At 34.0% G+C, this 18,180-nt stretch overlaps 1 protein-coding gene across 1 annotated transcript in view; it reads right to left on the bottom strand.

Moving 5' to 3' along the window:
- Positions 1–1,668: 1,668 nt before the first annotated feature.
- The window catches only part of LOC145694738 (SREBP regulating gene protein), a 31,512-nt gene continuing 15,000 nt past the window's right edge, over positions 1,669–18,180 (bottom strand). Inside the window, exons 3-4 of the mRNA XM_081771321.1 lie at positions 15,944–16,095; positions 1,669–2,516 (exon numbers count right to left, since the gene is read on the bottom strand). Of these exons, the coding sequence (XP_081627447.1) occupies positions 2,313–2,516; positions 15,944–16,095 (356 nt within the window). The 3' untranslated portion in view covers positions 1,669–2,312. The remainder of the gene's footprint in view (positions 2,517–15,943; positions 16,096–18,180) is intronic.

Below are 18,180 nucleotides of genomic sequence, written 5' to 3'. Positions count from 1 at the left end.
CTTTAGTTGCCATCTTGAATGCAAGTTCGAAATTTCAAATGAGCAGGGAGGCCTGTATCATATCAAGTAACACCGGCGTGAGTTTAATTCCAAAGGCGTATTTGCTTCTTTCATATCTCGTATGGTTCGCACGTTATGAACATTGAAAGTTTGAAAATCACAACGGCATGCTACAGCACATGATTCGTTGGATTGAAGTTTTACATCTCTTTGAGAACCGAAGCTATATAAGACGTGAACATACAGCTTAACGTGGGATCTGAACCACATTAATTTCCACCGGAAATCGAACATACGTCTCCCACGAAGAAGACGATTACACTAATCACATAGCTACGAAAAAGTTCACTATAGCTTATGCAAAGAACCAAAGACCAACATTAGGAATCACGACTGAAAAATTATATACTAACGAGCTACTTATACTGCATATAACTTCATTTAAAAATAAAACTTCACGTACTAACGTCAAAATCGAATTCAAATGTTTATTTTTCTTTCTGCAGATAACTTTCAACTTTGTTGAAAATATCATATCTGGAATTTTTAGCTGAAAATAATAGCATTTATTTGCTAATGGGCATTTGACAATAAGTGATTTTGCTAAAGAGTATGGACGCTTTTGATTTTCCATCAACTTACAAAGGATAGAATGTATTTAAAAATTTCACAAAGAAGTTCTTTTTAGTTGTGGATAGTGGGAAAATGGCTATGTAAACAAAACATTTTTTGCGAAGCATCATTGAAAAAACGTAAGTGTTTCAACATTCGCACAGGTTTTGTGGCTTGCATTGTAAATATTTATAGCATTTAAATGCTTGTAATTCTTTTTCCAAGAATGGAAGACCAAAAATGAAGGTACATGAGGTTCTACAACTACACAATAATTTATGAGTTTTCCTCATCACGTCGATAAATAACTAAGAATACGTATACCAGCGGATGGGTTACTGACGAAGACACCTAGAGGGTTGAAATTTAATATAATACAATAATCTTTTGGGATACAAGGTTAATACTTAATTTTAATCGCAGATTTACCTCAAATAAACATATCAGATTATGTGCTGTTTTTAAACAACAGCAAACGAGTGTGTTTTAATTTAATAACAATGCTATTTAATTTATAGCAATCGATGTAGACTTTACTGTTATCAGACAAATCTGCTACTGTCAAGTTAATTCTTCCACGTTTTATGCAGTAACTGCTCAGAAACCTTTAATTTTACACCAATACAGAAGTATTACTTTTATCACAACGCTCTCAAAACTAGATGCGTAAAAATCTTTTCCTATTCACACAATAACCATAACTGTTCATCAGTAGAAGTGGCACCAAGCCTTAGTTGCTTCGACAATATCTGATTGCTGTAATATTCGGAATTATGTACTGTAAAGGAGAGGGCAATCAGGATAATGTACAGATCAATTGCCGAAAAAATGAATCGATGTTCTAAAACGGTTTGAAAATGAGGTATGGTGATTGTAACTACACTTACTATAGGACTGATTCATCAGCTGGTAAATCTTTGCGCAAGATACATACGATAAACTGAAATATACCGGTCCAAATACAAATAAAAGCAGTTACCTTAATAAAAGCTTATTTAAATTAACCAATCATTTCGATTAACAGGAAAATTAAGTTTTAAACAACAAAAACTGATGTGTTACTTAAAATTACCTTTATTAGAGGATTATAAATACACATTTGGTTTGTCTTTTCTTTACATTTAGGCATTACTTTAAAAATTAATAGCTTTGATATTTAAATTTATTTATAATGACATTTATACTTTTTTTTATCCAATCAAAAATATCACAAATAATACTGCATTGCAATGTTGTTATGATTAGTGCATACAGAAGTTTAACCGTACCCAGTAAAGCTCTTTACAAAAGGATGTTATTTCGTAGGGGAAAAAATAATGTCATATAAAGTACTTCGTAATAATTTAAAGCTATAATATTACTTCCCACCAACGTACAGTCTTTCTGGTATTAAAATTTTATTTATGATCGTATAGTCTACAGCAAAATAACAAGAATTATTTTATAGTTTCTATAAAACATACTAACAAATTGAAGTTATTGTTATCTATCACTTGTTTTTTCCAACAACCCAACTGCCATGTTCACACATTATAGACTTACATAAACTTCACAATATAATCATATATTTCTTTTTTGTGAGTTATACTATCATAACTACTTTGTATTACTATTTTCTGGTTTTCGATTCTTTCCGTGTTACTCTGTAACCTGTTGATAAAAAATAACGAAACAATTGTTAATTAATTCATTAAAATGTATTATGTAGTTCCACTTTCTATTGACGGTGGCGCGTCTCCATAACAATGTTTCGCTTTAGGATCACGGTAAGAGTTTTCGTGCTGAACACTTTGGGAACTCGTTCTACACTTGGCCAAACAGAGCTCAAAATGGTCAGTCACAGAGGCAAACAGGACGTTGAAAGACTCCGATGCTTTCCCAAGAACTCCTTGGAGTAAATTTTTCTGAAACAGAACAAAGTAGGAATTAAAAATGATGTTCAAATTAGAATATTTTACATAACGCAAGAATAATACATTCAAACACATCTACATGATGCTTAGCATTAACGACTGTAGCAAGGAAAGCTGAAGATTTTCTTTAGAAAATCATCTAATTTATTTTATTATTAGATTCTGAATGAGTTCGAAGAAGAGAACAGTCACATAGTGACAACTGTATAAATCTTGACGTATTATTAAAATCAATGTATTTTGATTTCTATATTCGGATTATCGCTTATATCATATATCTCATATTTTCATATGAATTGTCTTGCCTTTCAAATGCAAGCTAACAATAATATGGCAAATTTTCTCTTCTTCTGTGACATGTTACCTTAAAAAATTCACATAAAATTCATAAAACACAATCAGAAGCCGACTCATCTGTCATTTCAGGATTTAAGTAATCGAACATGACGGGATCTGTTAATATCCAATTAAAAATCCCTGCTTAAGGAATCATGTTCTTCAGAGTACACAGAGCGGGAAGACAGAGGAAAAACTACCTAAAGAGATCTAAAATACGGTCGCAATGGACAAGACACGAAAATACTTGAATCTACCAAACATACTCGTGCTTACTTCACAAATCTTGATGAAAGATACTTACAGGGAATATGTTCTCTTTTCATTTATGGATTACTGATGTTATTTTCAAAAATATAACCTTTTGCAAAACTAATTAGGATAAAGCTTTAAATAAATTACTGTAAAAATGAATAAACTCTCTCTAGCAAAAATCAATATTTGCCTATAAAATTCTACTTTGCATTATGTCGTATTATTTAAATATAATGAATTTCGAGAGGTGTTCCTGCCTGCCCCCTTCGTCGATTATACTACGAAAGATAAACGCAGACAAAAGAAAAACTCACATTCGTATTTGTCCTTCTTTTAAGAGTACTGCACTACATCATGAATCAATCTCTTAAAAACCAACTGGCCAGCAAACCGTTTACCACTCAATCATATGATTATTAAGCACAAATAGAAAAATGTTAATTAAAATATAATCAAAGCTCCTTATTCATGAGGGTAGTGTTCCGTAAATACGCCGCAAATACGGAAACCATGTACAGAGAAAGAGAATATGTAAGAGATTTCCAAATTAACGAAATCACAAATCAATAATGCTTTCAATTAATGTTTCTTGGCAAAATAACGTAGTCAATTATCAGTCTCAGACGGTGGTACGAATTTACTACTCCCCCCCCCCTTCTTGTTTCGCAGCTTTTATAAATCTCGTAATACAGACTGGTATTCGGCAGTTGCTTGATCAATTTTTCTTTTCAAAAGAGGACTTCTGTCCATAGTTGAATCAATTTTTATGAAAAGTTTAGAGATTATTAATTATTCGTAGTCCTTTACTCAGCACAATAGGGTAGAAGGGGGGAATTGGGTGGTGGGGGTAATTGGGCGAAAAACTTTTTAACACTGCGTTGGTCGCGCCCTCCATCTTTACGTGAGTGGTCGCGCGTTCTACTATTGTAGAACATCAGTATTTTTCTATAGTGATATGATTTTTAGCGATATTCGGTGTTGGGTATGTTAGTTATAGTATTATACACGTTTTAAAATATTTTAAAATTATTTTGTTTGATAAATACAATAACATTGACAGAAATAAACATTTGGTATATCGTATTTAATATATGACAATGTTGAACTGAAAATCGAGCAAGTGTTTCGGTATAAGTGTTCATATAACAGCATAAATCTTTTTTATTATACATCGTACAGGTAGAATGATTTGTTGTACTCTTTTTGAATGGCTGCCTACTCCAAGCAATCGTCACACATGCTTTTCTGCTGGTCTGGGCACACAAATCTGGCATGTTCCAAAAGTTTTTATTTGTTGACTTGTTACAAGAATGCCAACAAAGGGCGCAATTTCCAAACCCAGAATCTCCGTCTTGTGGTAATGGAACACCTTCATTGAAGCCAACCAGAAGTCGTCCTCTACGTCGAAGCTCGTTTGGCAAGGATTCCACGGCTGAACGTTGGATTATTGCTGGTTTTACAAACCTAAATCATGGGGAAAATTCTTTCGTCTGACATTCTCATTGCTCTAAATATAATATGAGCATTAACACCAGCTAGGTTTTTTTCCTCATTTCATCATCAATTACACATAAAAAAGATGACTTGTGGGCCAAGCCTATGAAAAGCTTGTATTATATTGAAATTGCGAGTTTGTGGGTTTCTTGTCATTATGTGATGTACATACCTGCGAGACGTTCTTCTCTCTACCGATATAAAACGCACGAGTGTCGAGAGAAGGTGGTGCAGCAAGATCCATGACTTCAATACTGGCTTGTATTGGTATGTTTTCTTCTTCTTCTTCTTCCGGTATATTGCTAGTACATCTTCGGTATCACTCCACTCAACTTTTTCCCCATCAAAATCTTCCTCGAGCTCCTACATGTCTTCAATCCCAAATGCACTTTCACAGTCACTTTCTGCCTCTACTAACTAAAGACGCACTTGTTCTCTGTCATACACTGACATTTCATATTACAAACACGTATTCCACAAAAATAACGTGAAAATTTAAAACGAAATAAATCACTAATACGAAACAAACTTGTACGCCAATAGTCGCGCGATCTACAATAGTAGAACACCTATGAAATCATGGAACAAATCTGAGCAGGTGGAAGAACAAGCGCTGAAAATTGACTCGAATGTAGAGAAGGTTTTCGGAGAAAGGTACACAACCGCTTAAGGTCGAGCGTGTTGCCAATTGCTCAGGATTCTAAAAATAAAACACCTGTTCTACAATAGTAGAACGCGCGACCACTGCAGTGTTAAAAATGTATATTTTGCATTTCAGTATATTTTTATGGAATTTAATTACACCCAAATATTGGGAGGGTAGATATTGATAAGGAAAAAACCTTTCATGAATTCTGAGACAGTGTAAAAAGAAGAAAAAAAATCATTGAGAAACGACATATTTGAAACCGAGTTTCAGGTTTGTGTGGGTTTTGGTTTGAGTCACAATAAATCGCGCATCTGTTAATGTTTTGAGCCAGACTTTTATGCTCCTTAAAAAGATCATAAGGATGCTGCCGTGAAGAGCAGCAATTTTGAATACTTACTGTGAGGTAGTTAAAATTTGTACCTCCCAATTACCCCCAGGGGGTAATTGGACGCATGATGTGGGGGTAAATGGGCGGAAAGCATTAAGTGAACGTTTTTGGTTAGAATTCATTTACATATTGTGTTATCTTTGTCTTTTGTGGTGTCATTGTGCTTATTAAGCTATTTTATTCAACTTAGGCTTCCAATAGCCGTTGCGTATGCCAATAGTGCTGATGCTGTAAATAGGGCCTGCTTATCAATCCAGAGTTCCAACACATGTTCTATTGTAATAGTTTACAATTATTTAGTGTTAGTCTTATTACCTTCTCCTATGTTTGTTTGAATAACAGGGCCTGTTATCTTGGTTTTATTTTATTTATTTATTTATTTTTATGTTTTCGGCCAAAGTGTTGACGGTTTATAGTTTTTTTCGTATGTGATACATTTTGGATTACGTTCACACGACACTATATTATGCTATAAACAATAACTCGAAGCCTTGAAAAAGCATTCAAACATCTCTGAGATTTTGAAATAAGTTACTCCTTATTTTGCGTAAACAAAGGTATAATGTTTTCTAGGCTACATAAAACTATTAGTTTTTAAGTGGAATACAAGTTATTTACATCAAATGAAAGCTTGAGCTTTCTTCATTTATACCCAATCACCCTCACAGGTTTATGTGCACCGACAACGGTTTTAATAGTTTTGAATGGTGGAAATCAGACGAACAACAATAAAGATGTTGCAGCATCAAAAGTAAAGATATTGAAAGTTTACCACTACCACAGTAGGTACACAAGAACCTGCAATATACAATCAGTTCTTAAAAACTAGAAAAACAACTATAACCTGTGAGGGAAAAAAAGGTTGAAAACCCTTTAATGACTCTTTTATGTAAACAATATACTTTCCTATGTCAATCCATGTTTGTTTCTCTTCCTGTAATACCAAGTACGACTTTTAAGAAGTCTTTTTATGTAATAGTTTAAAGGCCTGAATTATTCTTTAGTCTATAAGCTGGACGTAACTTTTGGTGCCAAAAATACAACTTTTAAAGGACGCGCTACTTGAAGCTCACGGGGATGACCTGGTGTATTAACAAAACTAGAACTACATTGAAACCTATTTTTTTTTTTTTTTCGTCAAAATAAATCTGTTCCATCCGCATTAACTTCTTCTTCAGGTTTGTATCCGCCTTCAAAAATTAACTTCAAAATTCATCTGGATATGCTGTTGTAGTGTCTGCAGCTGCAGTTTCTTCCACAATTTTGGAATGATTGTAGCAATTTATATTTGTTAAACGAACTTTCTGCAACTTGAAATCCTCCACTTGGATTTCAGTTGTAGGTTATTTGAAATATGCATTTAGACGTTTAGCTTACTCAAAAATTATTACATAATAATAATATAATAATAATGCTTGTTTTTTAGTCAATATTTCAATTGCTCTAGCGGGCAGCTTCAGTCAGGGCAGGGGCTTAAATTACTTTTCGATGCAGATCTTTATGCAGTTGTTGCAATTAATAGCGGTACGTTGTAAAAAAATGTGTTTATTATAACATCCTTATATGGGGGAGGTATCCACAATCAATTATTTATCTTACTACTTAAAGAGTTCTGATGAGCGCATTAAATTTCTACATGTACCGTGTTGCCAGATCAAATACCATTGCCGATAAAGTAACTATTACAACCCATAAATTGAGAATTTCATAATTTTTGTACAACCACACAAATTGTAATAAAGTATTTTGAAGTAAACGGAGTAGTTTCCATCTGCTGTTTACAGGGATCTTTTACAAATTAAGGAAAACAGTAAAAAAAAAATACAACTTTTTAAGTCTCCTATTAATATGGAAAGGTCATTAAGTCATTATATCACTTCGTGGATATATACAGTATATATATATATATATATATATATATATATATATATATGAGGAGCTTGTTTCCAAACTCTGCCTAAGTCATTTTTTGTAATTTTACACGAGAAGCGAAAAACGTGTATCGCTCTTATTCTACATTTAATGAAAAATATTTGAACGATATCTTTTATGTTATAGTGGTACATAACAACATGCTAAATTTTAAGAAATGTCTGATTTTACGTTTAGGCTTAAATGGCGGGAAAATGTTTCATTTCCGTCCAAAAACCATTTAAGTCATATGTTTTCTCTGAAAAAAAATCAGGTACTGCTCAATGATTACTATCGTTATATCTTGTAAAACATATAAAATAATAATAATTTATATTTGATTATACTATGTGCTTATTTACACTAAGATTAACATGATTTGTGTGTTTTTAATGAATCTGTATTTATTTTAGTTTTAAGATTTATATTGTATCTTTTTTTAGAGTACTTTTATATTATATTATATTTTATTATTGTATATTTGAACAAAACCAATTACACAATAAGTAACCAATTAGACATAAGTAACCAGTTACACAAAAATTACAAAATTTTGGAGGAAAAACAATTCTCGTACTCAGTACAACAAAGAAGAAACATTATGATTTTTTTAACTATGAAGAATAAAACTTTTTTCCAGACAGTCGCACAGTCTTTATAGGAAAGTCTCTTCAAAATTTTCGTATAGCAGTTCATTGGCAATTTCTGCGCTCTCCCTATCAAGTGCCTCTTCATAGAAAGCTTGGTCGTTCTCACTGAGCTATAAACTTTAAATTTTTTTTACGTCTTCTTTCTTTTCATCACTTACACAATCTACACTGGGAATAGTAGTTGCATTTCTGAAGCTTGGGACTTTTGTAAGGCTCCTCTTTAAAACAGCTGAGCAAGAGTTTGACCCTGCATAAGTATTTCTGTGCCCAATAGATTTATATTCTTTGCAGAACCTAAGTACACGCACTTGTGACAGTTTTATTGGCATCACTGATTTCAATTCATCTTTGAAAAATCTCTTCAAGTCTTTGCACACCCAATGCTCCCCATACTTCATTACTTCTTCGAATTTGTTCAAAATCTGATAGTAATCTCCTGGACTTTTCAAAATTTAATGCTTTCTATACTCCTTTTCAATTAACCCGAATGCTCTATCTGCAGGCAGACAAGAATGTCCTCTAATTGGGAATATTACTTCAATCACATCAAATAAAGCACTTTGTTGGATATAAAATAATCAACATATCATCATTGATCTGTTCTTATTTTTCCCAGGTTAACTCTTACTGGCTTTTATTTACTGGTTGTTAACTTTTACAATAACTGACTGTTTTTAAGCAAATTCTTAACAACAGATTAATTTTCGCTCCAAATCTAAAAATAAATACCAATCAGAGAAATGTTAACAATGAATATCAAACTTCCAAAGCAGATATATATATACGCTAAGTAGCATTTGTCGTTTGCTTGTTTAATGCTAGCTACACAGGAAGATGAACGAAAGAACATATTAGTGAATCTCATGAGGAAAAAGCAGCTACCTATATCAGGATTGTCAAAATATCTCCAAATCACTAAACATTCAATTCGAAATGTGGAAGTTTTACACCGGGCCTCCTCTAACACTGAAAGTAAATTCCTACAATTTGAAGCATACTATATTAGGACAAGGAAAACATTCAAAAAGACTGGGATGCTATTATTACTAATTACATTAACCTTTACACGACGAACTTGGTCGTTTTCGACCAAAAAAATTATTCAGACCAATAACTAATGTAGCACTGGCTATCCTGCATCAAACCTTCCGCTGCTAGCATTTGTGTGTTCTAAAACGATCAAAGGAACACGTGACAGAAAAATGGTTCACCAGTTGTAACCCAAACAAACCAAAAAATTGGTTACTTTTCCTCCCTTTATTTATATATATATATTTTTTTTCATTTCTTCACGTTGGCTTTTGTGACCGCTTGCTTATCAATTATTTCTGCTGACACGAGGAGATTGTTTCTCTTGTGAGGAACTCAGCTTACATTTCGAGGTGTTTATTACCAATGATGTTGATGAGATAAGGGAAAAAGTGTGTGTGTAAATGCGTTTGTGTGTGTGTGAGTGTTTCTGTCCAGACAGTCCACACTCTATCCCTTTGGGTGTTTAATGGTACATTGCGTTATAACTCTCCTATTTGAGCTTTTTCTTTCGGGTTATTTTTGTTTTTCAAGTCTAGAGGCATTGTAGAAGACCTTTCGTATGGTTTCACACCTTCCTATGTTCATTATTTTTTGGCGGGCATATTTTTGCACGTAGAAGATTGAAATTTTGCACAAACATTCACTCCGCCGAGTAGTATTTAACAGATTTTTTTAGATTTCTGCGTTAAAACAGGGGGGATCCAGAGAGGCAAAAAGTTGAAAAAAGGGATATTTTTATCAAAAAATCCTTTTCTTCTGGATTTTCCCGTCTTAGATACATGATAGAGACATGTGAATGGTACCGCCTGAAAGGCAGTTCTATTCTGAAGAAAATGATGTGCAAACCATGATTCTAGAGTAATTAGGGATGTCTCAGGGAATTTTCAAAAATATCCCTCTGTATACGGGAATATGGAACATTGTCGGTATACATATTTTTTGGCAGGCTTACTTTTGCACCTAGAAGATTGAAGTTGTGCATAAACATTCAGCCCACCTAGTAGTATTTATCAGATTTTTTCTCAGATCTCTGCGTTAAAACAGGGGGGGGGGGTCCAGATGGGCTAAAAGTTGAAAAAAGTGATATTTAGATCCAAAAAAATCCCTTTCTTCGGGATTTTCCCGCCTTGGATACATGATGGAGACACGTGAGTCATACCGTCTGAAAGGCAGTTCTATTCTGAAGAGAATGATGGGCGAAACATGCCCCTAGGGTAATTAGGGATGTGTCAGGGAATTTTATCAAAATATACTTCTGTATAGGGGAATATGGGACATTGTCGGTATATATAATTTGTTGTGGGCCTATTTTTGCACCTAGAAGATTGAAATTGTGCACAAACATTCAATTCACCGAGTATTATTTAACAGAATTTTTTTTTCAGATTTCTGCGTTAAAACAGGGGGGAGCCAGAGGGGCTAAAAGTTGAAAAAAGGGATATTTACACCAAAAAATTCCTTTCTTCGGGATTTTCCCGCCTTAGATACATGATGGAGACATGTGAATGGTACCGCCTGAAAGGCAGTTCTATTCTGAAGAGAATGATTGGCGGATTATAGTTCTAGGGTAAATAGAGATGTCTCAGGAAATTTTTTACCTGATATCATGGTGTTTTGCGGTAATTTGGGGCATTGTGGGAATTCTTGATAAAATTTATCCCCCCCCCCTTAGTATTCAAGATATAAACTTGACATTTGGCACACACATTCAGTATACCACGTACTATTTATCAGATTTTTTTGAGATCTCTACGTTCACACAGGGCTGTACCAGAGGGGCCCAAAGTGTGGGAAAAAAATTCCCCCCCCCCGAAATTTTCCCTTTAAAATCATTTTCCCCTCTCCTGCGATATGGTACGAGCATGCAAGTGGTACCATTTGAAAGCCAGCTCCATTCTGAAGAGAATGAGGTATGAACCATGATCCTAGGATAAATAGGGATGAAGATATGGACTTGTTTGTAAACTCTTACGAAAACGCTTTAAATGGCGTCGTATAAAAGGGGCTGCGGCATTTAAATCCCTTCGTCGTCTAAAGGTTAACAAAAACAAATTTTAGGACATCAAAATATACTTTCTTACAATTTGTGTGGGTACACACAAAGTATGAAATTCAAAATTTTGGGTTGTAACAGTTATTTTATCAGCAACAGCGTTTGATCTGGCAACACCGTATATCTAGAAATTAAGAGCACTCATCGGTTGATGGACATAATGAGATTAGTATACAGAGAGCATTGAACAACTCGTAGTGTAATATATATATAAAAAATCGACCTCTGTTGGTTGCAACAAGTATGTAATGACGAAATTACCCGCTAAGGCTATTGAAATATCGCAGGAACACTACAGGTGAGTCATTATCATCATTATTGTTGACCACATAAAAGTACTCTCTTCTGATTACGATCTTTAATCCATACTGTTAATGAGGCTTCCACTTTGTTCAACTACTGGATCAAGCATGATTTTTGCTGAAAACGAAGTCGAATCTACAGAATTCCTAATTTTGTCTTCAGCTTTTTTAATACTTACAGTTGATTCGTTGATGATAAAATAACAGTATATGGATGCAAACGTCTCACAAGATGTAAACGATCAAGAATTTCCATTTTAATTTCAAGCGACAAAACTTTATTTATTTCCTTTTTAACTGGTACTACCTTCCCTTCACTTTAACCCGATATATAAAGTTCGTGATCTATAAATCGTAGAAAAAGGAGCTGAGAATACACGTGCTAATCTCTTAATTGTATAATCTGCCAAAACACACAGCGAAGACAATTTTTATCAAAGGACAGGTACCGCGTGTATCCGTCGACATCGGAAAGCGGGCTTAAGTCAAAGAGAAATTGTGTTTTAATAAGGTAGTTCACATCGTAAGTAGATTAGAGGTCTGCACGGACTCGGGCCGGGTCATAAATATTCAAATATACAACCATATTTCCCGGGCCTTTTCGGGCTTAACTTTTAAAATATATTGTACAACGATATTTATTGGACCGTTTTTTCTGGAGAACTTTTAAAGCAGAACTACAAAATTAAACCTTTAATTGCTATAAATAAAAATACAACTTTGCGTTAATTATTAAGTTTCTTGATTACCACATGAGCTCGGGCCGGGTTCGGGCTTAAATGATAAAACATATTTCGGACTCGAGTCGGACCTCACATTATAAATTCACGGACCAGGCCGGGCTAAAAATTCCAGCCCGTGCAGACCTCTAAAGTAGACCGGAAGCATATTAAATAATAGAACGTATAATTAGAATACACTTTACAAAATAAAAACTGTACAAAACTTTCGGTATTCTTAGTAGACTGGAATAATTTTCAGTCTAGTAGGAATACTAAAACGTAAGTACAATTTGAACCAGTCAGTGGGATTTCATAGATGTTAATCAAAATAGTAGCGTAGTGTAGCACGGATTTTTAAAGGGGAACCAGTGAGGGGTTAAAATTTCGAGGGGGTTACTCGTGTTTCATATGCTTTGAAAAAAATGGAGAATAGCTTGATTGTAACACACACTCACTACACATCAGGTTTCTAAAAATATTGAACCTCTGATGCACGAGATGGCGTTAGTATCCCAAAATCTCACGATATATGAGTCGCAGCGAGCCAGCAGATGATAGTATAAGATACTAGATGTGCAAAAATGAGTGGAAGTTTTATAATGACGCGTTAGGTATTGCGCCGTGAAAACAAGTAAACTTTCCATAAAACTGCGCTACATTTAGAATTTTACTTCGATAAAGGTGCAAATGCAGCGCAAGCTTGTGAAGAAATTTGTGCTGTTCATAGACAAGATGCATTATCAAAAGCAAAAGCCAAAAATGGTTCAGTCGCTTTCATTTTGGAAATTTCGAAGTCCTGGATGCTCCTCGCGCTGAGCGACCAATTACAGAAAAAGTCCTGCATGTAAACAGTAACGACATCGCCAACGACCTAAGCATCCATCATCAAACAGCGTTAAATCATTTGGAAACAGAAAAGAAAAGCTCGACGTTTGGGGTGCCACATGATCTGATTCAAAAACACTTGGTTGATCGAATTTTCATCTACAGATCTCTACTTAAACGTACCGAACTCGAACAATTTTTTGACGCGGTTAATCACGAGTAATGAAAAATGGAGAACCTACAACACTATGCGGGAAAGATCGTGGTCGAAGCGAGGGGAAGCTTCACACCCTGAAGTACAGCCTACACTGACAACTAGGGAGGTTATGATGTGAGTTTGGAAGGATTGGAAGGGCATCCTGCATCACGAACTGGTGTCGTCAGGCAGAACGATGATGTCAGTTCTGTCGACCATCAGCGTGAGTGCACCTAGCAATTCAAAAGAAATGACCGAAACTATTCTACGAAAAATGTGTCGCATAACACGCTGACAACGTTACACTGCACACATCTTCAACGACCCATCAGACATTAAGATAACAACACTGGGAAGTTTTAATGCAGCCACTGAATAACCTGGACCTGGCACCGTCAGCTTATCATTTATTTCAATCTCTGCAAAACTACTCGAATGGTATTAAATCGATTTCAAAAGAATCCTTTGTAAACTACGTTGTCACATTTTTTTGAACAGAAAGCACTAAGCAAAACAGCGACGGGATTATGCTGTTGCTGGAAAAATGGCAGAAGCTCGTCGAGCAAAATGGCGCATATGTGATTCCATAATGTTATTTTCAACATACAATAAATGTATTCTTAATTTTGAGCTCGTAAGTAAAATACCGAGCACGTGCGGTTCAGTATGGAGGTCCTAGGTTCGAAACCCGATCATCATTGTGGCTGAGGTTTTTACAGGACTTCGAGGTAAAATGGTGACGGAATTTCATTCTCATATATGTTTTTTCCTTCAAATGTAAAACTTGAAACGATCGTTGCCTTTACTTTATTTAAAAAAAAAAAAAAAAAAAATGCGATTGAGTAGCGCATTCATAACTGTTTGTTGAAGTAAAGAGACAACTACTGACAAGGATACCACTAGGTTTAATTGAAACAATGCATCATCAAATGAAGGTGATATTCATTGTTCATTACTTATCTGCTCACTGCCAAACGGCTTTCTTCAACAAGACTGTCTCGATGTCAATGAGAGCATGAATTTCCGTATCCTTATATGAACAACGATGTTTATTTTTAAAAACGAGTCCAATACACAGAGTATGGACATAGTATCTTTTATTTGGAAAATTTTGAAAAATCAATGGTGTGCTCAGACTTTTGACATTGACATTTTTCTCTTTATGTTTAATAATCGCACATCTGTGTGAGTAGCAAACATATGCTTAGATAGTTAGTGACTCACGATACAGTACACAGTGTTAGAAAAGGACAAATAAGAATGTGAATTGAAATAACCTTGTATCCTTAAAATAACGAATAAATAAATAAAAATTCAGTGGTCTCTGCTACTTTCTTCAGTAATTTCTTGAACTGTTACGTTAGACTTATTGTGTATCCTCTCATCGTGTGACTTCCTGAAGAGGGCAACATTGTTTTGGAAATGTAGAGGAAAAACAATTTACGAATGACACTGAATTATGAAACATTTGATCATTCGTAAACTGTATTTCCAAAGTAATGTTGTCCTCTTCAGAGATTATCACACGATGAGAAGATACACAATGAGTCTAGCGTAGCAGTCCAAGAAGTTACTGAAGAAGGAACAAATACTAATGAAATCATCTTAAAAAAAAGTTCGCAACTTCAATTTACAAACCCATATTCCACAGCGTCCATTAGTAAGTATTCGAAGAATGAGTTTTTCCTGTCTGCGTTCAAGTTTCATAGTAAAGCCGACGAAGAGATCACAGGCAGCTCTAGAAATTATTTAATCACGTTAAATATTATGGCACAATATTGGGTAGTTACTATATTATGTTAAGAAATTGAGCGACACTTTGTCTATTACAGAAATACGTACTTAAATAGATATCTCCATTTTGACATTATTTACATACAAAGCTGTACAGACGGGTATCGACTTTTGCTGATTACTGTATAGGCATTGTAATAATAATAATAATAAAATAAAATAAAAAACTTTCCTCTATTTTAACATTCACTTTCCAGACTGAACTGAATATACTTTTCACTCTTTTGTATTTCTTTTTTAATCACGAAAATAAATACAGTATTGGCCCCGGAATCCGAACGCAAAGCATGTTGTTCATGTGTGCTTTTGCGATGCAGTTCCCTGATACTATCATGGAAGGTGACTCGCTTTCCAAGTAAAAATCTTTCCTCTCCTCTTCCAATTTCCACTTGTACCATCATCATTCCTTTATATAGCAAATACAGGTTTTCATATTTTTAATTTTATTAATTTACACTTTTATTCAAATATTATCATTATTTGTTTATTTTTATCTTAACATTGAACATATTTACTATTAAAAAAAAAAAAAAAAAAAATGAAAGTTTGAGATTGTGGTATTGAGGTCTTCTACTCATAAACGTAGATAATAGTATTTTAATAATAAAACTTTAATAAACAGTCCGAAGGAGTTAAAGAAAATAAATATTTGTTTCATACTAATCATTCTATGCATGAGAATACAGAGCTTTACAACACAATACAAATATCCATTTTTTTTTTCATGACTGTACAGTACAGCACAACATTTTGAATCTATATAGATAGCCTTGGACTAATAATTACTATACAACAACTTGCAAATACTTACTTTATCAGGATGTAAACAACAGGAAATGCAATATTCGTATATACTGCAACATCCGTTGGGTCTACATGTTTCGCAAGAATATCGTTTTGTATTTTCAGAATTTGTATCACAACACCCACTAGATAAAACATCCACTCGTGAACATACGTAACCTGCAAAGAAGGTAAAAACCATTAGAATTTCCAGTAAGAATATTAAATTTTTCATTGAGATGAAAAGTCAACATTTTTAAGTGAAACCAAATTATAATCATAAAAGAGCTTCCTCGTGCCTAACCGGTTAGCGTAGTCGTCTTTGGTGTGAGAGACCCGGTTCAATTCCCGACGGGAGCTCATGTAGTTTAGATCCCACATTAAGCTGTAGTCCATGTCTCATATAGCCTCACTGCTGAAAGGGACGCTACATTGAAAATCAAATTAAATGTTAAACCATATTCTTTTATATAAACACTACATAAATTCAGCATTATACTGTCATAATAATTACACACAAGTATCTCAAAGAAACTAATTTCAGAAATATACTCGCGAGGAATGTAGTCAATATCTTTCTCCAGCAATTTTATGTTGTACGCAAATTTATTCTAATACAAGTACAATACAATACAATTCTAATGCTCGTCTGCGAAGTGTTTAATGTTCCATTTCTATATATATATATATATATATTTTTTTTTTTTTTTTTTTCTGGAACAGGATTTCGATCCTACGACCTGAATCCAGTGCAACTGCAAGGGAATAGAGCATCATGCGATATCAACCTTTACAGTAAAAGCTGTTCCCCAACACTAATTCGAAAACAAAAGCTTTTCACGAAACATAAGAATGCTTTTTCTTTTTTTTTAAAGCTATAAAGCAGCTGTAACCTAACACATTATTGTATACATACACACGCTGTGGTAAAACACCATATCAAGCTTTTGACGTGACTCTTTATAACAAATGAAGAAAAAAAAGTTTTCATAAGCATAGGTTGAAAATAATATACTCCTCGTTTCAGTGCAATAGTTGCCGAAAATACGGAAATTCAGTTTTGAGGCATCCTTCTTTAAAAACTATGGAAGATAAGCTCAATCAGTTCGCTATGTAGTTGTTACGAAATATGTATTTTAAAAAGTTACTGCATCCAAACATACTTTAAGTATTCTAAACTGTTTCAGAAATTTCTCTCGCCTTCGTCAGTAGCTCTACAAAACTCATTTGAAAGCTTTCCTCACTTCCCAAGAATGTCATTTTTCACGTTTCTCCTTGAAAAAATGATGAGGTCTAAACTCTTACTAATGTACTCGAATAAATCTTCTTTGAAACGATCTACTTCTGTAAACACTTCCTACCAGACCTTCTTTCATAGTGACATATGCAATGTAAAATTAGTTTAGTAGAGCTGAGTTCACCAATGAAAACACGTGCAGCTACTGTTATGATTATAAACTTATTGTATATATTACAGCGTTTCTTAAAAAAAAAAAAAAAAAAAAAAAAAAAAAAAAAAAAAAAAAAAAAAAAAAAAAAAAACTAATTATTAAAATTCCTGTTACAAGCTACATACCGATATGTATTTTCTTAAGTGTTTTAAATTTCAAACCAAAAACCTTTCAATAATTTCTTGAACTGCATTAGCATTAAACCGCTGTTGAAAACTTGAAATCAACTGCCGTCTGCTTAATTCATTATAATCAATTATAGTTAATTCTGGGATGTGAAAACACTGTCATGTGGGTTTCCCAGAGCTACGTGACGAAGAGATTGCTGAAAGAGTTAGTAGAATTAAAGTACATATGGGCGAAGTAAGTCGTTATATTTTACAAATTACATAAATATGCGTCAAACTATGTTCTTAAAAACATAATTGTTGAGAAATTATAGACAAATTAATACAAGCTCTGCTATACATTCGATATCGCATTAAGACCCACACCTAATAGCTGTACGATAGCAGTGGAACTCTCATGGAATTTTAGTTTTCGTATATTGAAGTCTTTTAGTAGGTTTTCTTTCCAAATCTCTCTTCATTACATTGTCTAGTCCATATCAGCCAAGAAGAAGGAGACATTTTTATACTTTTTATTGACACAGAAATTGAAGAAAACATGCCGTAATTGAAATACAAATTAATACATTGGCTATTTTCCTGCATGTGATACGAATAAGCCTAATGTTCTGAAACTGAGCCTCTACTTAATTTCGTTTCTTAGGATGCGTCTGAATATTTCAGTTCTTCTCTTTAGATACACAAGA

Source organism: Thermobia domestica, chromosome 9 (assembly GCF_964235325.1).
Source record: "Thermobia domestica chromosome 9, izTheDome1.hap1.1, whole genome shotgun sequence".
Classification (NCBI taxonomy): Eukaryota; Metazoa; Arthropoda; class Insecta; order Zygentoma; family Lepismatidae; genus Thermobia; species Thermobia domestica.
The sequence above is the reverse complement of the archived record's forward strand: the minus strand, read 5'-3'. Positions and strand labels throughout refer to the sequence as shown.